The sequence below is a fragment of the Oculina patagonica genome, chromosome 3 (assembly GCF_052425735.1).
Source record: "Oculina patagonica isolate OP01 chromosome 3, crgOcupat, whole genome shotgun sequence".
Lineage (NCBI taxonomy): Eukaryota > Metazoa > Cnidaria > Anthozoa > Scleractinia > Oculinidae > Oculina > Oculina patagonica.
The window spans coordinates 1824019-1849738 of record NC_135760.1 but is presented as its reverse complement, the minus strand read 5'-3'; the positions used below and the strand labels follow the sequence as shown (position 1 = coordinate 1849738).

The following is a 25720-nucleotide window of genomic DNA, read 5'->3' as shown; positions in this document are numbered from 1 at the left end:
AGGCGCCGGTCGGCCAAACGGCAAAGGCGGTAAGGCGGGAAAAAAGGGAGCGAGCTGCCTCGTCCCCAGGCGTCCTCGTCTTTGGTCGTGCACGGTTCGCTTGGCATTCTGGGCCTGACCATCAATCCCCGCGCTCCCTGTTTTCCCGCCTTACCGCCTCAACGTCCGGCCAATCGGCGCCTGGGGACGAGGCAGGGGAGCGAGCGAGTTTTCCCGTCCGCATCAGGCCCACAACGCCAAGCAAACCGTGTACATCAGTCCCACAACACCAAGCGAACCGTGCACTACCAAGGAGGAGGACGCCTTGGGACGAGGCAGATATTTTATAATGAAAACCATAAGAACATCTTTCTTACCTCAGGCCTGATCCAGGGTATTGCCCATGAGCTCCAATCTTTGTTGACTGTAAACGACTGAAATCAAACCAGAAGATTCCATCTCTTTTCCTTTCAGAATTCAAGTCTGGCATCGCCATGCTATCGCCAAAACGGCAATCATTTCGGTTGTAAAACGAGCAAAGTGAGCCAAGTTATGGAAACTACATTTCTTCATCCCAATGTAACTACACGAGAGACATTGCAAGCTCAATCTTGTTTACTTCGTGGTTTTGTTGAAATATCTCATTCAATCAGTTTAACCAGCAGTTATTTATTTTCTGGCAAAAGTGAACTGATTACTGTAAAATTATGAAACATTGGGAAAACAACCTTTAGAGGAAATGAAGATATCTGAGAACAATCTTGGACTTGATGCTTAATAATTTCTTTTCTTTCGTTCCATCCCTGTCTTTCCTTTCCCTTTGAATTATTTTCCATTTTCTTGCCTTTCCTTTCCCTTTCGTTCCTTTCCTTTCTTTTTCTTTTCTCTTTCGAATTCCTTCCTTCACTTTTTGATCACTGGTTCATTACTTCAAAACTTTGGCCATGTTTTTCTTGGTAACAATACCCTTAGCTGTGAAATAGATGCATGCTATGAACAAGCCTTTCAATATAAATGTATTTTTCCATTACTTATAACACATGCCGTCCAGAAATACGTGACATTCTGCTGCGGGTGATGTTGTGTGACACTCTCGACCGTAATGTGACATTTTGCAGTGATTAAAGGAAATATACGAGAAATAACAAAATATGTTCTTTAACGTTAAATTTTTAAAAGTATTTAAATAAAACCGACTTACCCTGTGACAGTGTTGCCAAGAGAAAATAAATGATGTTGTTCCTGTGTTGTATAAGTGATGTTAGAGAGAGTGTTTCGACGACTGACAACTAGGTAACCTCCCACGAAAGCCACGATGGCTTAGTGGCCTCCCGCAGAATGACGTCACTCGACAGATTTTGTTTTGCGCGGTGAAATAAAATGCATTCACTCAACGAAAACAAAACAAACGCTTTTCGTCGACGTTAAGAAGGATCTTTTGTGGGAAAGAGCTCAAGATGTAGCCATGAAGGACGGATAACAGTTATGTTGTTGGATCGTTTGACTAAAGGACGACAAAGTCCTCGCGAATCATTCTACTTCGGCGATAAATTGGCTTCCTTTCTGCCCCAACCGCTCGCCAGAAAATTCTCAGACGAAGTGAAACTGTCTGATTCCTTCCTCTTGGAAACTACAATTCTTCTCCAAGATGGCAGAACACGTCGGTGAATTTGCTTACAGCAAGAAGGATCTTATTGGGCATGGAGCTTTTGCTGTGGTTTTCAAAGGACATCACAGAAAGGTGACGTACTATTTTCATTTTGGAGGAAACAAAAAAAAAATCGACGTGCGGACTTGAGCTTATGTAATTTTACATTCCAAATTATCGCTTCAAAGGATCTGAATGTGTAAGCAAGTGAAAGGTGAAATGACCGAAATTTATATTAGTTCTAAGCAAGCTATTAAGCTTTCGTTTCTTCAGCATTATACGTCGTATTAAAGCTTTCATAAACTTGTGTACTTTTACAGTTTGAGTCGTGTCTTGTGGTGCTTGTGAAATCTTGGATCTTATCAAGGAATCAAAAGGAACATACAATATAAGCTGACCTACTGTACAATTCATGAATTGTAGCACGAACTGTACTAAACCTTAAAATTTTAGCTAAATATCTATCACCACGAACCAGCGTTTTGTGTAACTATTGTCTTCTTTCGGTACCCTTCCTCCGTTTTGTATACAGTGAGTATGTGAAATCAATTTCTTTTGTTCGATTTTTGCCATTACAGAAAGACGATTTTGTGGTAGCCATCAAAGTGATAGCGAAGAAAAATCTCTCCAAGACCCAAAATCTTCTCGCAAAGGAAATCAAAATTCTTAAGGTGAGAAATATTCCATCTTTTATTATTCAAGAAATCATTTCTGCTAACGTTGGCTTATTGCATGATCGATATGTCATTGTTGTTGCATGATCATAACATAAGCCCCAGGGGGAATGAAACAAAAAACAGCGAAATCGTTCACGCAGTAATCATGTGAAATGTGCATGGGAATATCTTAACTTGTTAAGCTTACCTAGCTAGCTAACGTTTGCACGCGATCATATGGAGGCAGGGTTTAACTTGCGGTTTTGGTCTTTGAATAGTCGCTCGAGTACCTGAATTTTTTTCTTGTTGACAAAACACTTGTCATGCAATCTACGTTTTGCGTGGAACTATACACGCACTGTTCAGTAAACATTGTTTATGTCTTTCATTGTAGGAGCTTCATCACGAAAACGTTGTGTCACTTTTCGACTGTCAGGTAAATATGGAATATTTTTTTCACGCACATAGTGCTTTGTGAAGATCTCCCAGTATTTGCAAAGAAAAATGAAAAAGATGAATAAAATCTTTAGGCTATTGTGTTATCAGTGAGTACTGATCATGTCTTCTCTCTGAACTTGATATATGATACCTCCCTAAAAACATAAATGAATAAATATGGCAACAAAACCATTCAGAAAATGCTGCAGGGTATCCACAGGGTGCTCAATATATATTTTTTTTGCATTGTTAACATTAAATAAGATTTAGTCGTTCCAGAAAATGCATATACCCTCCCCCACCCCCTATATATATCTTCTGCCTCTCTATAAATTCCAGTGTAGCTTCCTAATTTCCTTCAAAACAACATGCTTTTGGACCTCTCTCCCTTCCCTCAGAATTTCCAATGACCTTTCTTAGTAAGACTAAAAATATTATTTTAGCCCTAAATATGGCAGTGTGAATGTTTCAAAAGTTTGGAGGATTTGTCCTGATGGCAAAAGAATACAAGGGCAATCCTAGCTACCAGAGCTGTGCCCTAGAAGAGACCGGGAGCCACAGACGACTGACCTTGAGTTTGCCTTTGGGCGACTTGTACAACTTTGCTATTAAATTCTAACAGCACAGCTTTGTCTTCTATAGATTGTTAAATTAGAAATTTATGCCCATTTTTTCATAGTAATCTTTGTCTGCATATCTATTGCAGGAAACATCCAACAATGTCTTTCTTGTCATGGAGGTTTGTATTATTATGTACCAGGTTCTTTGTACTCTTTGTACTCAGCTTCTTTGTGTGTTGGCTTTCAGTTTCACTAAACAATTAATTTAAAGACAATAAGTTGAGGTTATAGCTGTTGATTAAACCTTGACGGAAGTGAACTGCATTTTTTGTTATTTTATACTTTGGCCCAGCTTTCTTGTTCTCGTAATGTTTCATGAAAAATCTTAGTAAGGTGCAGTTGTATTTTTTATAAGATTGTCCAACTTTCTTGTAATCATATTTATGGTTGATTGTTCTTGTTTCAACAGTATTGCAATGGAGGGGATCTTGCAGACTATCTTCGTGGTAAGGGGATTCCTCTTCACTTTCTTCTTTTAAACAACAATTTTTTAAACAGTATTGTAAAAACAGAGGATCAGGATTTGTTCTGAGATGATTAATATGCTATCTGATGTGAATTTTTTTTAAAACAATAAAACTGGACATCCATATTTTCAAGGCATTGCTCTTCACATACAGGCTAAATAATTGCTTGTGTAGGTCGACCTACTTAATAAATAGTTCAAACTAAAATTAGCTTACTACTGTATTTTTAATTGCAGAGAAAGGAACACTTAGTGAGGATACAATCCATATTTTCCTACGACAGATAGGTACATGATGTTGCTTAGTGTTATGGTAAAAAATTATTTAATTAAAATTATCCTTTTAACTTGATGATGATGATGACGACGATGATGACGACAGTGGTGGTAATAGTTATAGTGATATTAATAAGAATGATGTTTAAGAGTATTTATGCTCGGTTGCTAGTACTAACAAAAACAATAATTTGAATGTGTTTTTAGTTAATAATAGCTTTCATGACAAGCATTGAAATTAAACTGTCTGATTTTGCTCCTCCTTTAAACATTAGCTGATATTTTGTAATGTAAAAAAATTACTCTGTTCATCTTTAGCCTCTGCCATGTGCACGTTGCAGTCCAAAGGTGTGGTTCACAGAGATCTTAAGCCACAGAATCTGCTCCTGCATCACTCAGGGATGACCACACCATCACCATCACAGATCAAAATCAAAATTGGTAAGAGTTGTTACTTGTCAATGCTCAGTTTCTGAATCTTATTAGCAATTCCACATTGCACTAGTTGCATTGGACTACATGCTTACTTGATGTTGGGGCCACCTGATAAAGTGTTGAGGGTTACGCACTGACAATGGACTAGCCGCCCATCCTGGTAGAGTACAGTATAAATGACTACCCAGGTGCAACTTGCATAAAATTACCGTATGTGTTTGTAGAGAGTTCAGCTCAGTTTCAACCGTTCTTCTCCAAGTTGTCTTTGGCCATCCATGCTTTCTCCTCCCTTCTGGCATCCAGTAGACTGCTGTTTTTGAAATAGCAGGACTGCAAATAACAGTCGGTCATCGGACATTGGTCGACCAAAATTTGCTAATGTCCAAAGAAATCCCAAGTGTGGTTGGACATGATGTCCGGACAGTTTTTTGATCGCAAATCATTTTATGGCAACAATGAATAAAAATCTGTCCGACCACAATTTTGTTAAATTGTCCGACCAAGATGGTGTCTTACAGGACATATGTCCTTTCAAGTGAAAGATTATTTGCAGCCCTGAATAGAGTTCTCTTCCATCCTCCAGCACAATACCGACCCAGCTCCAACGCTTCCTTGTAATAATAGATCTCATGCTCTCCTTTTCACCTTATGTCTACCATAATCATTTTATATAACTACTCTAACAGGTCATTTTACTTTAAGACCTAAGTTTGACATTTTTTGTTTTGTTATTCTACTGTACATAGCTGATTTTGGGTTTGCAAGGTTTCTTCCTGGTGAAATGATGGCAGCTACATTATGTGGATCACCTATGTATATGGTGGGTGAATTATATAACTTATTATTAACTAGAAATAGCTGACACTAGGTTGCCCCCGAAGTTTCGACGATGTTTATCGGTTTTTCTCTGCTGTTCATCCTTTTCTACAATTCAGACATTTTATTAGAAATTAATTTTCTATTTTGGATGATTATTAATTATGATACGGTAAATCATTTAATTACAAGAACGCAACAGCATCTTGACATCATTTTGTCATGTTTTGCTGTTGTGGGGGATCTCAGCTAGACTCAAGCTAGACTTTAGAAAAAGTCCGTCGTCTTTATTAATTTAACACGGTGGACCTATCGCGACTTGCGTGGCTCGTTTTCGCGACTTCGTCGCTTTGAATGGGCCGCTTTGCGCGCTCAAATCTAACACGCCTGCCGCGAGTTTTAAATAATCACAATGCATCTCAAGATCTCTTTTGAATTTCTTTTCTTGATGCCGCATAAGTTTTCTCCATTCAAGTAGTTTGTGCCTGGTAAATCACGGTCAGTTGGACAAAGGTTTTCTTATCGTAAATCACGCTTCATGACAACGATCAACTTTTTAAAAGGAAAGGATACCGAAAGAATTTCTCACCTTTGACAATGAAAACGCTTGACTTTCTCAAAGTCGCTCGCTTCGGGTTTCCGGTTTCGCCTTCCGCGAGTCTTAAACAATTATCTCGAGATCCTTTTTTTAAGTTTCTTGTAAATCTCGTCCGGAGATAGACTGATCAAGGCTTTTCTCTGTTCAAGTGGTTTGCGCTTGGTAAATCACGGTTTTGGACTAAGGCTTGCTTATCGTAAATCGCAGACAAATTTGAAGATATGGCTTGATATGTTCGTACGTGTTCCTAGACTTATTTCTTCTTCGGCCACTCAGATGTAAAAAATGTGGATTTTCTTACTTCTCTGCGAGTTTCTTAGTTAATTATCGCGAAGTCTTTTCAACAATTGCATTGCTTTCGGCTTTTAGACATTGTGAAATGAATAGGCCTCGAATAAAACCTCAAATTATCTTTTTCAAAATTTTGCCCAACTGCAATCAACGTTTACAAGCGTCGTTTGTTTGCTTGCCGTGCACGTGCTCATGCTTGGGCTGTCATCATTACCCAATCATCGTTTACTTGCGTCATCATTGACCAATCACCGTATGTCGGCATTTTACAACTCCCGATACCTACTTGCGGGCTTTCAGCTTGTCGGCATTTTAAAACTCCCGAGACTATTTGCGGGCAAAAATTGATCAAATCGAGATTTTTCCCAGTATATACTATATATGATACTCTATATTCGCGCGGATTACAATGATGCCTCCTCCGGTTTTGGCCTCTGAGCCAAAACCCTGCGGGGGCAATAATAAAAAATTATTAATATCTTTTTATTATCTTGTTTAAGTACTCTCGAGACACCTAACACTGTGTGTGCCTGTGAAGAAAACAGTTTTATTTGTATGAATTTACAAAATGTAACTTGATTGTATCACTATATTTAACAAATAAAGAAGCCTAAGCCATGTTTTATACTGTCATAAAACACGACGGGCATTTGAGAACAGGAGGGAAATGTAGAAAACATGAGCCGCAGGCGAATGTTTTCTACATTTCTCGAGTGTTCTCAAATGCCCGGAGTGTTTTATGACAGTATAAAACATGGCTTAGGCTTCTTTCTTTGCTTTATGATATAGATTTTAGACACCGCGAGTGAAAAGTTTAATTAAAAATATGTACAACAAGAGCGAGTAAACAAAGATGAAAAGCAGAAATAAGTTTACGGGAAGACCAGAAAACTGACACAATTTCATTCAGTATTCGACGTAAAATAAGGCTAAGCATTTCAGGTAAGTTTGTTACCTTTTAATCTTGATCTTGTCTTTTTGAAATTCGATAAACTTCACCGACTGCACCGAGTGCAATTTCGTCTCAGCATAATATAGTAGTCTCGATGACATCCGTCCCTTGCTTCGTTCGACTTGAACAAGGCGTATAATTTCCAGAAAAGCTATTGCTTCGGATATTCCCGTAAACCTTAATTGTTGTCACAATCAAGTTCCAGCATGAATGGACGATTTAAGAGGAGATTGTCGAAGAAAATCTTCGAAAGAAAACTCTCTCGCTCGCTTTCCTTGCGAGTTTCATTCAACTCAAGCAGTGGACACCGCGCCACAATTTTTCCCGCCTCACTTCGTTTACATCAAAATGAAATGTCCAGTGGATTTATACTTAAAAAGGAATTTAATAAAACAATTATTCCATTCGCCCTTGTTGAATACGAGTGGTTATAGCCAACGAACAGTTAACGACGCGCGAAGCACTCGAGGAAAGCTGACGAAAAACAATAAAACATGATTTTTCTATGTTTTATACTCTGATAAAACATAGGTTTTTAGCCAATCAGAGCGCGCGTAGACTCCTATCTATATTATAAAAGGAAATACAAGCATACCCATTGTGTATTGAGTTAACTGTGCATCTATGTTAACAAGATTGACTATTTCTTGGACTCTTTTTCAAGGCCCCTGAAGTTATCATGTCCAAAGCATATGATGCCAAAGCTGACCTATGGAGTGTAGGAACGATTGTGTACCAGTGCCTAACTGGAAAAGCCCCCTTCCAGGTATGTTAGTGCGAGAACTGTTAAAGGGACTATGTCACAGGGATTTGGCAGATTTTTGGTCTAAACTGTTCTGAAATAAGTGGTAGGCAACTTTACCCATGAAAAACATTACCTATAAATATGTAACTGTAGGTCTATATAACCTTTATTTGGGGATGGAAATCAAGCTTCAGCCGGTTAATATAATATCAATTTTTTTTTTTTAAGGCAAGTGAAAACAACTTGAAATCGTTGGCTATTGTTTTCAAATTGCAATCCTTTTCCTTCTGAGCCATCTGCGGCCAAATGCATTTTTAAAGAGTTTTAGTTCTCTATTAAAATAGCAATTGTTATTAAAAATGGACCATTATTTTTAAGTTTCCTATGACACAAATATAAATTTTGGTTGTTCAAAAAACCTGTTAAAATCTGTGGCATAGTCCCTTTAAAGATATATCTTGAACCTCAAGGTTTGTTTATGGTGATAGTAAGGGGCAACTATCAAAGTCCACAAAAATCCAGAGAGAGTAGAACTTTGAATTATGTTATTGCTGGGGAAAACCCAAGTTACTGCTGCAAAGGAAGTGCAGCCTGCTGAGAGGGATGCACAACTTACATTTTTTTTTTAATTTTATTGTTTATTCTTGTCTTTTCCAGGCAAATAGTCCACAACAGTTAAAGAAGTTTTATGAGAAGAGCAAATCAATTTCTCCCAAGTGAGTGAATTAAAGAAAAATGTTCTTACAGTATTTACTGATTTTATGATGACAAGTCTAGATGAAAGACAACTAGTTAAGTTCTGTTATTTTAATTTGAACTTCAGTATCCCAGCTGGTACATCCAGCCACTTAAAAGACTTACTAGTGGGATTGTTGAGAAGGAATCCACGCGACAGGCTGGACTTTGGTAAGAATTCAGATTTTTATTTAATGTTACATGTAATATTAGTCTACAATCCTGGACTGCACAGAACTAGGTGAGACAAACACCAGTATCACATATTATTAAATTTTCAGCCACGGATATTGCATTTCTAGCATTCTGATTGGTTCACTCAATCCCGGTTGTCAGCTCGTATACCTTAGTTTGACCTTATTTGGAAAATGATTGCGTTACTTTTGCCAAGCTAAAATTTTTCTACGGGAAGCGACAGTTCCATCGGAAAAATGGTTGAATAACAGCAAATTTGGCAAACTTTATGAACAAGAAATAATCAGCGGTGCCTACCACAACCACAGAAATGCCATAGTAAAATTAACTACGCAAAACAAAAGGATTGATGCGAAAAGTTTAATTAATAACACTTGTAAACACACAACAAGAGCGAGTCAATAAAGTAGAAAAGCAGCAAATAATTTACGAAAGAACGGCAAACTGACACAGTTTCATTCAGTGTACGTCATAAAACTAGGCTCAGCACTTCCGTAAAGTTTGTTACCTTTCAAACTTGGTTTTGTCCTTTTATACTTCAACAAACCTGTTCCACTTTAAGCTGAATTTCGCTTCAAATAATCTTGATGACAGCCGTGGAGCCGTAAAGAAGTACAATGTAAACACTTGCTTCGTTCGACTTGCACAAGACTTGTAGTTTCCAGAAAAGCTTTTGCTTCGGATCTTCTCGTAAATCTTAACTGTTGTCACAATTTCCAGGATATTTAGACGACTTTAGAGGGGATTGTTCGAGGAAAATCTTGGAAAGAAAACTCTCTGGCTCGCTTTCCTCGTATGTTTCATTCAACTCAAGAGGTGAACACCGCGCCAGAAATTTTCGCGCCTCCTCATACTATCACTTCATTTACATCAAAATGAAATGTCCAGTCGATTTAAACTTGAGAAGAATTTAATAAAACAATTATTCCATTCGCCCTTGTTGGATACGAGTCGTTATAGCCAACTCGGCGCTTCGCGCCTCGTTGGCTATTTACCACCTCGTATCCAACGCGGGCTCATGGAATAATTGTTAAATAATCTTTTGTTAATTGCAACAATCCATTCAGGAGGTTGGCAATACACGAGACATGAGTTTTGGATATAAAAAACAAAATTGAGAGGGAAGGGGAGAAAGGTATGCATAGTTTGTGCTTGTTAACTTTAAATACTGTGTAAGATGAAATAATTTGACAACAATACATGTCATGTTTCAGGTGAATTCTTTGCTCATCCCTTCTTGACTGGCAGAGTTCCTCACAGAGCGTGTAAGTTCCAAAAATAATATAATTTTACGCAAGCAGGCAGAAAAAGAAAACAAATTGAAAGGGATTATAATATTGTCTTGATGTCACTAAAATTAATTTTCTGTAAAACAATGTCAATAGTAATCTCTGCAGTAGAAATATGCTTGTCTACAAGTGTATATAATACAGGTGTTTATTATATAGAGGATAATACATGGTTGCACGGAGACATGAAATTTATCTTTGAGTGTTCAAATCGATATCAGTTTTGAACACGAGAAGATAAATTTCATATGTCGAAGCCACCATATATTATTGTGTTTATTATATATACCTTCTAATTACGATGTTTTTGACGATTTTCCGAAGATTTCTGACCATTTTCCGAAGATTTCCGTAGATTTTCAAAATGTTGTCCGAAGGTCGTGCAAATGTTTCCGAACATTTCCAATCTTCCCCAAAAATTTCTGAAGACTGCCGAGGAAGACCCGAAGATGTTTTGACTTAATATCAATAAACTTTGGCTTATTGAGCATTGAAGCATGGCACACTGTGAGATGATTGGTCAAAATTGATAACACCCATGTGTGGATATCATTTTATCCACACATGTGTGATACCATTTTTATCAATTTGCTACCACTCGCCATACCACTGCAGTTTATATAATAAATGTAGATACACGGTAACATTCTATTAAACATGCAGACTTCAAAAGTCCTTGCGAGGAGGGAAAAGGGCAAATGTTTGTTTCAATGTAACTCAGTGTTGATGCCTTCTGATCAAACTATAAGTAAGTTGTGGAAAAATGAATAAGTTTCAAAGTTAAATACTGATGAGTGACATGCAGGATTATTAAGATACTATTAACATTGCACAAAATATCGGTAGGTAAAAGAAAGTGATCACTGTTTGCCACCCAAGTGAATATTAATTTTTTTAAACTTTTGTTTTTACATTCCTTTGCAATGTAGCCACTCCCGTTGCCGTCCCAATTCATCAGCGGAAACACTCAGGAAGCCCCCATGGAACAAGGTCTCCTAATTCTTATTCACCAGTAAGTGTTGAGGTATAACTTTGTGTTCCATAATCTTACTCCAGGTATCAGTGCTTGGACTGTTGCATAGGAAAAATTCCCAAGACCCGAGGCCTGTTTAAGAATCTAAAAATTCAGCAAATGTAATGTGATGTGAACTTTCAAAGATTACAATGGGAGTTTCCAGTTTTAAATGACATTAATTTTTCTTTCTTCACTGTTAGAACTTTGGCGCGGAAGCTTTGGGCGACATAAGGGTTGATCTTCTCCATCGCATGACTCCCCCCTATGACGCCACAGGCTTGTCCCCTCAGGACCCTCCCACAGTCATTAACATTAGCACCTCTGGGAACAGTAAGTATTTGGCAACATCTTTAGAGGCTCTTCCAAAGCGTGAAACTATAATTGAAGGGTTGTACTGTTTGTTTAGGGTTTCTTTGTGTAAAAACAATGCAGCTCATTTGCTCTTCACTCTTATACAATGAAATTCCACTTGTAAAAAAAGTGTCATTTGGTAAATTATTGACAGTTGTAAATGCTAGCTTTTTGCTAGCTTGAACAGTTGCCAAAATTGGCAGATAAAAAGAAGGAAAAAAATCAGGTACATTCTGGAATGCCCTTTTACAATGAAATTGAATTCAGTCATCGGTTCGTATTATAAAAGTCACTCGCTCAAAGACGTACTGGTTATAGGTATAGGTATAGGTATTTTATTTGAAGTCGTTGACGTTGGGAGTGGTTGCCCAATGTCCTGAGCCATGGGATCATGTTAAAAACGCACGACTATTTACAATAGTTCATTTTATATGTTACATGCCTCCTGTTTGTGCATGTTATATGTACATGTATTATCCTACCGGTATGTAGCAGTTAGGAGTTGTCAATGTGGTTATCATTACGTTATGTAGTTTACTTTTTTTGTTTGTTCATTTGTTTCAGATTCCAGTGCTCAGCTTAGTTCTCCCGGTGCCTACCCACCAAGCTCAACTCAAGATGACGAACTAGCTGCTGAGGTTTGTGATTCAGTTACAAAACATTGACCTTTCAGAACTATTTTCAGTAGGAAGTATTGAGGTGCTGGAAATAATGGCAGATGTTCTTGACACTTTTTGTTTTATTTTTCAGGGTTTTGTGCTTGTCCCATCAGAGACTCCTAGTAAGTCACTTTGTAATGCTGCACTGCACAAAGTTGTTTTCCAAAATTCGTTTTTAAGCGTTTTTTTTTTACCTCAAACCTGAAACGTTCTAAACTTTTTGCTTCGGAAAAATGAAAAATGTAGGGCACTAGTGACTACAGAAAACCTCTAAGCCGCCGAGTAGCATTCATTTTAAAGGTTGCACACCTAGGTTTTATCCACAGGCTTTAAATGTTAGAACGACCTTGTTTCACAAGCTATAAATAAAAAAAGTACTACATGACAGTTCTACTCAATAGCTTTGAAGTGAATGGTCACATAATGAAATTTCTTCCACGGACTTAAGACTCAAGTTTTGTTTAATTATAGTAAGTTGAAGCAGTAAACACAATTGAAAACAATTAAGCCAGAAAACTGCTTTTGGAACTACATGTATAAGAATAGCGCTCTTTTTGGCAATAACTTGTAGATTAACTAATGGATCTTCAAATTTCTTTCAAGGATTTCAACAGCAGAGGAATCCCTCAGATCCGCTGTTTCCTTTTTACAGGTACGTTACCTTCTTAGCTGTTTTCTTATTTCTTTCAAATAAAAAATTCACTTTTTCTTTTCCTTCTTGTAGCCAATCACCTCCAAGGACCAGCAACAGCCCATACTCCCCATCTCCTCCATTATCTCGCACTCCTCAAAGAGCCACCTTTACCGTTGGGTCACCTTACTCAACTTCGCCAGTATCACCAGCCTCTCCTCTTGCGCATGCACTGCCCTTACACAGCCCAGCTTCTTCTCCTTCATCAGCAGAATCCCCTCCAGTTGAAATGCCAATAAGGAGGCGCACAAATTCCTCCCCAGGACCCGGACGAAGTAGTCAGCCATTGTCCTCACCACTGCCTATCCCAAGATCAAACACTGGAGTCTTTGGTAAGCAGGCTCCCTCCAGGACATCTCCGTCCCCCACCCGCCACAGTACAACTACAGCTGCTACCGCCAGAAAGCAGAGAGGAGGCACTCCTAAGCCATCCCTTGGCAAGAGCCCGACAAGTAGTCCAGGTTCACTGAAAGGTGGTAGCCAGGGAAGCAGTCCTGTGGTCCAGAAACAAGTAGCGCAGTTCAGCACCAAGGGATCTCCTACTCCTCTCACTGCTGCCGCCCAAGCAATTAACCAGCAAGTGCCGGGGCCTGATATAACTGCAGGTTTAAATCAACCAGCATTTGCAGGATTCTCAAACACAAGTGCTAACAAGGGGCTTACACGCCCAGCAACTGGCACCATTCGAAGAGCCATGTCGAATATCGAGCCATTGGTTACAAGGCTTCCAGACAGCTCTCCAATCCTGACAGCTCTGGCACGTCAATCAAATGCAGGGATGGGTGTTCCAATAACAGACCTCTCTGAGCCAGGGGCTGAGGACAAACAGATCATACGTGTGCATAGTTCTCCAGCCATCCTAGCAATGGGCTTGCCTAGGAAGGGAAGCTTGTTATCTGCACCAGGGTTCCAACTTGGAGCAGGAACCACTGCCCCCATCTTCCGCCGGCATTCGGGTGGAGGATACACGCCTCTAAGAGGAAAGAGCCCGCCTCTGTCTTCCTCACCCACAGGCCTTCCTACCATACCAGGGTCACCAACCAAAACGTCCCAAAGCAAGGAATTCAAGGAATTCAAAGATCCGATTGCTGACCACGACAAGGAGATGAAACCATTGAAGGGACTGTTCACTGTGGGGTCCTCTTCACCCCTGAATAGCGACAATGGCATTCTGTTTGGCTCACACCCTGGAAGAAATTCACAAAACTCAAATACGAATGCTGGAGAGACACCTGCTGTTGTGAGTCAAGGTAAGCAACAAGATTGTAATAAACGGATAATTATAGTTGTAGGCCAAAGTGTCATTTTTTGGTCATCCCGATTTGCGCTGGGCATTCATAAAACTGGAGCTACACACTTAACCGTCGCAAATACATGTATTTATTAGACATTTTAGTGTGTCGTATAGCCTGTGTACAGCCATCCCGCTCCCCTCGGGACGGCGATTTTCTTTTGAGTGCCGAAAGTAACTCGTGTTTGCTTTGGTTTTTCATAACTACTCTTAGTGATTGGTGGAAAAACTCGGGCCACCTTCTCAATCAATCAGAAGTAGAACCAAACCCAATCGTGACTCGCTCGCACGCGTTTTCCCGCTCTTCGCACCGGCTACATGTATTTGCCTCGAGTTTTGATTGGTTCACTTGACTGTCCATTGCAATTTCTGCCCAGAGTGATTACTTTGGGTTTGGTTTTACGACACTTAATCGAAAATAGCTCTTAAACACGAAAATACATGTATTAAATATTCTTAGCGCTAATGTTTTGTAATGTTAATCACGACAGGAACTAAAGTTACTCGAGGATTTGGAAACAATTCTCCTCCCAAGAGCCCCAAGCAGCATGAAACTGAAGTCTCTTCTCCTGACATGGAAGGCCCTATAGCTCTTATAGCTCCTGAACTGCCGGAGGACACACTTATGGATGTAAGAAAAAAATAAGCAGACTGCAGAGCTAGGCTTTATTTTCCGGTGATCCTGCTTTAGTACGGGGTCGCGTAGTTGAACTCGTCATCTGTGCGCGCGCGTTTTCAAAAGTGCTGCCAAATATGGTTTTTCCCCCAAATTTGGGGGAAAAACAGGCGCATGCGCATGCAAGTTATCCTGGACTCTCTCTTCGCGCGCCTGGATTCATTCCCTATAAAGGGCGCGCGGAAGAGAGAGTCCAGGGACTGGACTACTCAAATACATGTACAATTCAATTTACACTTGAAAGTCAAATAGTTCATGCCAATCACAAATTCTACTGAAACATGTTCACGCGAGTTTCTCCATAATACTAAAAAGTTTTCATTCAGATCGAAAATCAAAACGCTCCCTTCCCACAGCAAAATCTGTTTCTAAAAAGGTATTCTGGATTTTAAAGTGGTTTCATTTTATTGATTAACAAAAATACAAAATTGATTGTAATCTACCTGAGAGAACAGATGAAATTCAGCCTATGCTGATGCTGGCGAGGGAATATTGAAGTTGTCAGCAAAATCTTACCGCTCAGTTGTTAGAATTTCACCTGTCGCCTGGTAGACATTAAAATTTCTTCTTTTTATACTTTTGCACTGATAGGGATCAAGATTCGTGGCTAATTTGTAAACGAAATGCTTTCTTTGGACTCGAAATGCCCCACACGCTAGTAAAAACTTTATAATATTTAGCCGCCGAGAGCCCTTAGGCCTCGTTTCCATGCAACTTCCGGCTTACGCTGAATCGGTGTATTAGTAATTTTTTTTTTAATTCGTGAATTACAGACGGAGCACACGGAGGGTGTAAGGAAGCTCAATTTCGTTTTGTCGTTGACGGATGCCATTCTTGAAGTAATAAGTGCCAGAGGAACTCCGTTGACAGTCCTGGCAGATTCTGTGGCCATCAAACAAGTAAGTACATGCGGTCATGATGATTCTACTCATTTCAGACCTTTTAATGCATTACTGTGGAGTCCTGATTTCTTGAGTTTCCCGATAACACGAATCAAAAGTCTTTCCCCATTTCTCAGTCGAACACTGTAATTTTTCCTCCGAGTTCTTAAATCAATCTTCGTTCCTTTCAAATCGAAAAATTGGGATTTCACTATATTTATTTTTATGGGAAAAGTGCTTTTGAATTCGTCGAGAGACTTTACTTGTGATTATCAGATCTTGCCATAAAACCAAAGAAGCAGAGTTCGTTAAGAATTTTGTAATCCGCTTTCATCTCTTTTAATAAATGTGCTTCTGCGTGGATAAGTCCCTCTGATTTCAGGACAATGTCTTATGTAATGTGATGATAAAAACTTCTTGTCATGCTTAACTATTTGCAGAATGAGAGTTTCCTCGCAGATCAGATTGGACTGAAAAGCGACGAGTTAAGGTAACAGTTGATCTGTTCAGTTGTTGTTGTTGTTTGTCACAGTCCCCTCTCTCCGTACACTTTCGTACATAAAAAAAGCTTCTGTAAACAAGCACTTAGGTTACAGTGATGTGTCCAAGAATCGTCTGAGCCCGTGGTGTTTCATAAGCCAATTTGCTAAGCAACGTGACGTAACCTAGAGCTCAGTGCTGACGTTACGTCACGGTGAACTCTTTCGGAGTTCTCGCGGGATCAATCAACACTTGCGCAATGTTTTCCGAGTTAGTTAACATGTAGTTAGTGATAGACTGCTTAGTAATAAATGCCTTAGAGGTGACGAAACAGTCGGGAAAAAAGAATTTATTCTTCGATTGATTACACCTGATCACTGATTTGGTAAGGTCTTTCCATGTGGCAAGAAGAAGTTCGCCAGTATTAAACTAAGATAACTTGAAAAAGCTTGTTTTGTTCTTTGGCAGAGCGTTGAAAACGAACGGGGTAAACTGATTTCGATAATTAAGTGCGCTGTTATGAACAAGGCGGGTTATTTTTTGTAGGAAAATGGAACAACTTGTCCTGTATGTGAAAGCTCTCCGCGCTCTCAATCTTTCTCTGCTCTTCGCACAAGGAGAAATCAGAGTTGGACATTTAAAACCCTCAAATGCCGTCAAAAATGGTAAGTGTTTTTTGCAGTAACTTCATGTATTTTCGTTTGCGTAAAGTCGAACCTAATCAATGCATACATGTAGCACTGTGGCACGAAGCGCGGGCAAATAGAAAACGTGTTTGGGCGAGTCGCGATTGGTTTTGGTTTTACTTCGAATTGCTATCGACACTCAAGTGAAAAACGCTTTGAGTCCATTACTCACCGCCGACCCCCACGAATCAACTACTCACGGAATTTCAAGGGTCTAAATTTAAGTTCTTTAAAGTAAGTCTAAAACGCGTTCAATTCATGATCTTATTGTTGTTCCTTCAGTGCTAAACGACTTGAACAATCGTTACCACCAGTGCCTAGAGAAGGCGTCGCAACTGAAGCAGCTTATTGAACCTGGACTGCAAACTCTTGATGGAAAAGCCATGACGGTAAGTTTATTTGACTAGATACAGCCAATCAGGAAGCTGGAGTTTGGCGATTTCCCGCCTTAATTCGTCGCGTCCGTTCCAGTTTTGAGCAGTTTCCCGCCAAAAACTTGGCGCGGGATATTAAAACCATTTTAGTCAAATTTAGTGTCAGTAATGCTCCTGGTCGCTTCATGCTACAGAAAACAAAGATAAGCCCTTTGAACCACGAAGCTTGATTAAACTTTATATTCAGATCTTTAAGCTCTGGCCAAACGACGATGAGAGTTGAATCTCATGAGAGTTTTCGTCAACTCTCGTCGCCTATCATCGACTCGGGCCAAACGAGAACGAGAGTCCGTCAAGCTCTCATCGACTCTCACGAAAAATTTGAGCACGTTCAAAGTCGATGAAAGCGCACGAGAGTCGATGAGAGTGCATGAGAGTTCCATACCAAACGAGAGCGAGAGTTTAAACTCTCATCAACTCTCATCCTCGTTTGGCCCGGGCTTTATACTGCAAAAAGTATGGCTTTTAAAACATCTCGCATGCATGTCCACAGGTCAGTGCCGACAGACTGATGTATCACTACGCCATGGAACAGGTAACTACACTGAACTCAGACAGATACAACTAACAGCTGAGGTCTTTCTCCCGTTAAAGTGGCCAGCCTAGTGCTTAAATCTTGGAAATTGTAGCATTGTCTTTGTGAATATTGTGAAATTAAGTCGACTTACCATGCCAAGTTTCAGTGAAAGGATGCAGGACACAGTGTTGTTTGTTTGTTTGAATGGTAGTTCATTCGTTTGTTTGTTTTTTTTTTCTTAAGATATTCGAAACGGTCTTTTTCCCACAAAATACACTTGATGCTGTTGGAGATACCTAAGAATACAGTCTACGTGTTAGAAATCATTTTAAACTTTGTGGCCGCATTTGTATAGTACAGTGGGTTAAGCAGAATCTATGAAATGCTAACTGCGTTTCTATAGGCAAAGACGAGTTAAATACCTTGAAAGTAAGAGATTTTTTCTTTGTTTTCGAACTCTTCAGTGTCAGAATGCTGCCCTCGATGAACTGTTTGGAAATCCAAAAGAGGTAAATATTCAACTTGTGCTTTGAATTTTTGCCTTTTCCTAGACTAGCTCTTAAGTTATTTCAATTGTTTCTTTGCACGGTTCTTACTCCTGTTTTCTTCCCTTCTTGTTCAGTGTAAGGTGAAGTACGAAACAGCGCAGGTCTTGCTTCAAGGTCTGGAGGAGGACGCTTATACGGATGAAGACCGACGTCTTTTGCAAAAATGTATCCTTTGTTCTATTCTTATTATTTTTTATTGGACGCTGTGAATGACAGATTCGTGCAGAATCCCGAAAAACTGAAAGCTAAGGATGTTACCGACCAACGTAGCCTCCTACGCAGACGTTTCTCGTCACGCAATCTTTCCTTCCCCAAAAAGATTGCGTGACGAGACGTTTTTGCCCCCCCCCGCACCCCCACCCCCCAAAAAAAGAAAAAAAAAGATTGAGTGACGAGCCAACAGAACGACTGTATCGAAGGCTAGACCAACGCGGAGCATCAAAATCCCAGCCTTTTTTTTAACCGGGTTGCCTTATATTATACAGCCTTGTTATCACTGTTTTTCCTTTACAAAAATTGCAGATAAAATTGCTGTGGATAAACGGCTGACATGCATTTCAAGAGTGAGGTCACGCAAGACAAGCCAAAGTAGCGCTAAATAAACCGCGCGGGATTGGGAATGAGCCGATGTGTTTGGCGCTATCCAAGTGTAAACTCAGGAATGATGCGGATTTGTGATGTGTGTGTAACTATGTTGTTTAAGGTTATTTACCCATAGACCCATTTTAAAACAGAGAATCGCAACGGTTGTTTTATCTCCAGTGTGAGAAAAGTTTAAAATGTGAAAAATTTAAAACTTCGTTCAAATCATAGAGTGTAAATATAGAACAGGGTATTTTTTTTCAAATCTCTTGGTGTTCTTGCAGTGTACGAGAATTGAAGAGATCAGATGCTATCGTTATACTATGAAGCCATTTATTTATTGCTTGGAGGGTAGTCTTGGGAACTTTTTATTTACAGTGCTCAGCGCTTCGTCATTCATCAAAACAAATTGTTGTTGTTGTTGTTGTCAGTGATTTGTTTGTTTCGGGTTATTTATATTTTTGACATGCTAGCCGGTTGTGCGTGCACATTAGTGAGAGTAAGGTCTTTGCACCGGTTCTTACGTCAGACTTTTCATTAGCCGAACCTCATATATTCACGTTTGGGCTCATGAAAAGTTCGATGTTTGATAAATTAGGTATACATAGGTTTAATCGGCTCAGTCGTACTTTCGGTGTGGAGTAATGGGACGTTCGACTATGGAGTGACTGATTCAACCGTTTGGCCTGTCTCAAATATCTTTTCATCTTTCGAGCAACTTTTTGCAATTTTTAGAGTGAAGATTTGTGCTTAGAAATCTTACCTTCGAAGGGAAATTAGCATATACCTGGAGAGTTTTCTTCAAAAGCAACCTTTTGGATCTTTTGGGGCAACTTTCGAGCAACATTGTAAAAAATTTCGAGCAACTTTTTGGGAAATTTCAAGCAATTTTGGGACAGCCCGTTCAACCGTCGACCTTTTTTCATGTATAGAGACTGTCAGAACTTATTTCATACTCTGTCTCGAACTCTTTAATTTCTCGCAGAAAACAAAAGTAGGATCAGGTTTACTGACTGAATTAATTTTCGATGTAAATTAACGCTGAAATTATACCACTATTCATGTATTTAATTATAATTAGAATTAGATTCGATTCATGAAAGGTCTTAATTTATAACGGACCGCGATCTCTCCTATCGCGGGTTGTGTGTATATAGTTTTGGTTCGAGAATATATCGTTATTGCTCTGTAAAAATAAGCTATCGATAAGTTATAAAAAAATTTACAAAAGATCCTCAAAAGAAACTATAAAATTTTTATAAAAACAAAATTTACTTCGTTATTTTTTGAGTTGAAATTTTAACTTATGATACATACAGCATTTGCTCGAATTTAAATTTACGTGATTGACGCTGAATGCATTTTACGATACTAGGCAGAAAAATATTATAATACGCGCCATACTTACTAAAGAAACGCTATTGAAAATGCAAAATTTCGCAAATGTAAAAAAAAAAACTGGGAAAAATTTATAAAAAACAATAAAAGTGTGAAACTTAAACACTGTATCAATTTACCTGTCTTGCCCCTTCCCCCGTTCATTTCGCGAGCAGAAAGCCTATTTATGAGTATTGGTATTGCGCGCAAGTTCCTCGAGGATTTGCCTACCCCTCGCAGGCTAAGATTTGGCGAATGTTACACTACACTCGCCCCACCCCTTCCCCCGCCTTTAGTCAGGAAGCCCTGAGTGGAGAGAGGAATAGGTGTCTTGCCGAGAACACAATACACCGACCCGGACCGCTTGATCTGGAGACCAATGTACTAAGGCGACGCCACTTGATTGAAGCTGAAATTAATTTGCCATAGAAGTCAAAGAAATCTTCCTTTTTACGTGGCATAAACTATTCTCCCCCTCCTAGATTCCCTTGAAATTTTATAGTTTTAAAAGAGTTTGGCAGTCGCGAAATACTTTAAAATTGTGTTTGCTGAATCAAGAAATACGCCATACGCGGCTCTGTGGCCGGATGGATGACTGACTGCCATCTTCGCATTCGCGGGAGAAAGAATAATAAAAAACTAAAAACGCTTAATAGACCTGGGAGACGCGGTGGCCTAATAGTTAGTTGAACTCCAGATCGGGCAATCCGGGTTCGAGCCCTGGCCGTGAGGTCATTGTGTTGTGTTCTTTGGCAAGACACCTAACTCTCACAGTGCCTCTCCCCACAAATGGGTGTTCCGGCGAGTTTAGGGACTGGTCAATAAGTACCAGGGGGGTGGGTCGGAGCAGTTGGAAAAGTGGTGGCTTGAAAATTTGTGACCCACCCCTTCCTTCTGGCTCAAAACTGACTGACCCACCCCTGATAGGGGGTTGAAAATTACATGACCCACCCCCTTTGCTCAAAAAGTTCATTATTCTGTAAGGGGTTGGAGGTTTTTGATTTGATATCGGATTTTTAAGGGTGGTTCCCTACATACACCATCCTAATTTTCCCTGATGGACACTGCTGTTCGGTATACGTCTTTTTCCATTTCTTAGCACACCAAAGAGGGAAAAATTTGGTATACTAGTCTTTTTTAAGTTTTCCACATACTTGTGTGATAAGTCCATGGGAAAATTTAGAACAGTACGTAACATTAATTCATAAACAATTATTCAAGAAATACAGAAATTGATAACAGAAACTATCTACTACCACTCTATAATTCATAATTGCAAAGTGTTTGAGAAAAGAGTTTACTGTTGAAAGCCTAAAACGCAGAGTGAATCTACGGAGGCTGAAGACAGACAGGCGAAACTGTAATCACAAGCCATCTAGGGGGGTCAGGGGGCATGCTCCCCCGGGAAATGTTTATATTTGGGCCTCCTGAAATCGCTAGAAAATCATTTAATCATAAACTGCTCACTTCGAGAAATTTATCAATTTATACTGATATAAGATGACCCACCCCCTACGTGTAGATCAAAACTACATAACCCACCCCTTTTCGAGGGCTCAAAAACTGATGACCCACCCCCTTTCTGCTCCCCCCCTCTACTTATTGACCAGACCCTTAATGCTGGGGGTCTGCGATGGACTAGCATTAGAAAACTATTATTTTGATATTTCCTTTAACTAGATGGTAATTTTGTACTTAAGAAAATTGATTAAAAATCTCACGACCAATTATCTTTATGGGAAATTCAGTGAAGTTACATTTTAATGAAAGAGAAGTAGATCTAATAATAAAATAAGGAAAAAATAAAATTCAACTTTGATAGCCATAAAAAAGTATAGGTTGCCATATTAGAAGTCTTTTTCAATAATATTTTCACATACGATGATTTGTTGTGAGTCACTCAAACCTAATGATTTTAAATAGCAGGAAACCTTAAAGAGATAATGTAAGATATTTCAAAAAGGTAAGAAAAAAGCACTTAAAGATAAAATTACACAGGTGCACTTCAAAAATATATATTCAAAGAAAAACAGACTCACTTATTTGTCAAACACCTAACGCGAGGACAATAAAGTGTTTGATTATCAAGAACCAGACCATTGTACATGTTAATTGTGGTTTTCGATTAAAATGAGACCTGAAGGTTTCCCTCTGTTTTAGACTTTGTCTGATAATCTTCAATTAAGAAGGTTTTTTAATGCAATTTTGATTGGCTATATTTAAATCAAAGTTGTCAGTTCTTCTACTTTCTTGCAAGAGGTGTTTTATAGTTATTGGGCAAATTCTTAGTACGTTGCTTTCTGTTGTCGATAATTATTCGATGACAACATCATCTTTTATTGAAATCTTAGAGAAAATATGCCCACAGTTATTTCAACAAAACAAGATTGAAAAGTGTAAACAGAAATTTATCAAACAGTGAAACAGTTTTTCTCGTGTCGATCAAAGCTGGCTTTGTGTTTTGTTCGCAAACGAAGTCCAAGTAGTTTTTTAAGGTTGAACGGCGTCAAGTTTGGGAAGTCCTCTACTCTTCAATCGTTTGCAACAACGAATATAACTTCATTTCTCTTCTTGCCAAAATGGAGAAGGTTTTCGTACTTTGCGGTGAAAACCACTTGTTTGTCGTACTTTTTTCCTTCGCCATCCAAAATTCTCTTCAACTTAAACACTTCTTCCTGCCACTTCTTTTCGTTAGCAAACCCTTCGAAGCTTGACACATACGCAAAATGCTCGGCCATGTCTTGAATAAACAAACCGCTCTCGCTGGGCGCTGGGGGTCGGTTTGCGTTCTCGTAAGGTAGGTGAAGCGACGCAATAAACTCGCCTTTTTCGTCCCAACCGCCTTCCTTCCCGAGTTCTATCCGAACTTTTAGCGGACATGTCAGCTCAATAAATTTCTCCGGGCCGTTTTTGCCATTGAAGTAGCGACCGAGAATCTTTTCCCCTTTGCTGAGCGCTTTGCTGTGTTCCATGTTCTCCAGGCGCGCCGAAATCCACGTGGAACTTTCATACCGTCGATACTCATAATCTTTCGTGAAGTTCATTACACGAAACTTTGGACCATCGCGTCCTCGATAATATTTTGGTTTACGAAATGCCTCTACTTCTTGTTCGTCTTCTTCGTCTACTGGCTCTGTTGACACAAAAATTCCCATTCTAGTCGTTTGACCCTCTGCGTATCCAAGTTTGTTATCAGACCGTCATTAGCGGAGATATCTCTTACAAACTTTATACCGAACAGTAATTAACGGTATATGTGCAAAACCTCAAACACGTTTTGTAGCGTTCGTTCTTAATTATTATATTCAACTAAAGAAGCTGAATGCAACTCACAAAAACGTTTAGTTCTTTAATAGTTAATTAAGAAACTTGGAAACCCCAAACACGTTTTTAGATTATCATAGCAACGAAATTGTATAAACTGAAAAAAGTCCTTTTGATCTTTTTTAAAACGCCGATCTAATCCAGTAACTGAAAATCTGTTAGTTCCTTAGTTTAAAATAAAAAATCCCGAAAAAATATTGCCCAACCTCGTTCCCTAAATATTACAATGTAAACAAAACAATGATTGTTTACTGAATTAGTGGAAGAGTGGTCAGGTTCAAACAAGAAACGTTGAAAGGGACTTAAATGATTGATTTGAAACAACAGCGCTGCAACGTTCACTCCCGAACAAATTCGAAATCTAACAAATTTGGTTACATTTAAGTCATATTTAGGAAAAAAAACTTTTCTGTGTTTTCTATTACGTTTGGAATGAAACAATCAAAAGAAAATAAGAAGGGATCGGATCGCTTGATCCATTTCCAGTAACGAAGATTGATTTTCAGATTCAGAACAACCTCGAAAAACTAGCTTTTCGTCATATTACTGTAATTGCGGCCTCCGCCATTTTGTTCAAATGCTCAGACGCGAGGGAATTTCCTTGTGCTTATAGGAACTGTGTCACGGCTGAGTTAAGTTTATATTAAGCTTTGCCAAATACTTACTACGAAATTTAATGTTTGCATAGAGATTAACTCTATGGATCAAAATGACAAAACCGTAGCTTTATTGCAACCAAATGTGTCTCCTGGGCGTTATAATTTAAAGTTACAAGCAAACAAGACTAACTTTGAAAACTTTTCAGCCCAACAATATTTCAAAAACCCATATCGCAATCAGTTTCAATCTTCGTCACTTTTGACCACCCGAACCTTCTTTTGTAATTTCTGTGTTATTGAAATGTTCCTTCGCTGTTTTAAGAGGTCATTTTTTAAATTTCACCGAATTTGATTGTCATTTCCCATGCCTAAATTTGGCAAAAATCCGTGACACAGTCCCTTTATGTTGTGTTTTGTTTCCACGCGACACAGGGACGTAGCCAGCTTTCTGAAGAGTTGTAGGCCTGGCTAGGCCTTCACCGCGGTCAAACGTCTCAGGCAGGTTTTCTTTCCATTTCGCCGTTTGTTTTGTTCAAATTTAAGTGATTACGAGCAAGGATAGATAAAAATCGTTGCCGAGTGAAAGCATAATCCCATTCCCTCAGGTAAACCAGTGTTTTTACTTTTTAAATGTTTCGCATCCGAACCAAAGGTGCTTTGAGAAATGGCGCCGACAAGTCCGCATATCGCTATTTTCAAACACGTAGAACTTTTTTAGTAAAGCTCCAGAAAACTTAGTAAACCCTTAGGATACCGGTTATGTATCGAACTTTGAACTGTGAAAATTAAAACCTTGTACTTATTGACTTAGACTTGGTTCAAGTCGCTCGTTAGATTCGCAGGAGACCGCTGGATACGGAAATGGAGGGCGCGCGCGGGCTTGAGAAACAAAATGGCGGAGGATCGTGGCGAGCTTTTCCTGAGGGTTTTTTCGCGCGCGCGTTCACACAAATGAATCCCGCGTGATCTCTCGCGCGCGATTTCAAAGGCGATTTTACTCAAGTGGTCTTCCGCGCTTGATTTTAAAGCGATTTAAGTAACTAATTTAACAAATAGATTTCATTTTGCCGTGCGTCTGTTCAGTAATAGATCACAGATGACGTCAAAATGTGGTATGAACAGAGAAGTGGCCCACGAGGCGCTAGCCGAGTGGGTCACTGATGTTCATACCACATTTTGACGTCTTCTGTGATCTATTACTGAACAGACGCACGGCAAAATGAAATCTATTTGTTTTATATAATAACACAAGACTTCAGCACACTTCTGTGTGAGCAATGCTGCCGTACCGATGACCTATAAAGTTGTTTTGATTTCACTATTAAGTTTTCGTTAACACGAAGCATTGTTAATCCGATTGAATAAACAGATAAATGGTCAATTGAAAGTCAATGAAAAAACTAACCTTTATTCCGATTTGGAAAGTTGTTCAAATCTGTAAGCATTAACCGAAGCGTTCAACCGCAATTC

General features: G+C 39.2%; 2 protein-coding genes across 2 annotated transcripts; one reads left to right on the top strand and one right to left on the bottom strand.

Moving 5' to 3' along the window:
* The first annotated feature begins 1333 nt into the window (after positions 1-1333).
* Positions 1334-19660, top strand: LOC144646066 (serine/threonine-protein kinase ULK2-like). The gene is made up of 27 exons (XM_078505593.1): positions 1334-1720; positions 2206-2298; positions 2678-2719; positions 3428-3460; positions 3751-3787; positions 4045-4095; positions 4402-4524; positions 5265-5338; positions 7840-7941; positions 8578-8636; positions 8744-8826; positions 10065-10115; positions 11069-11151; positions 11355-11484; positions 12070-12143; positions 12256-12286; positions 12768-12816; positions 12889-14105; positions 14638-14777; positions 15596-15721; positions 16144-16193; positions 16730-16848; positions 17152-17258; positions 17797-17838; positions 18285-18329; positions 18443-18533; positions 18891-19660. Exons 1-27 carry the CDS (start codon positions 1628-1630, stop codon positions 18968-18970), a joined length of 3225 nt encoding a protein of 1074 aa, XP_078361719.1. The 5' UTR covers positions 1334-1627; the 3' UTR covers positions 18971-19660.
* Positions 19661-22821: 3161 nt separating this feature from the next.
* LOC144646113 (heme-binding protein 2-like) lies at positions 22822-23605 on the bottom strand. Its single transcript, XM_078505638.1, has one exon. It carries the CDS (start codon positions 23480-23482, stop codon positions 22859-22861), a length of 624 nt encoding a protein of 207 aa, XP_078361764.1. The 5' UTR covers positions 23483-23605; the 3' UTR covers positions 22822-22858.
* Between the last annotated feature and the right edge of the window lie 2115 nt (positions 23606-25720).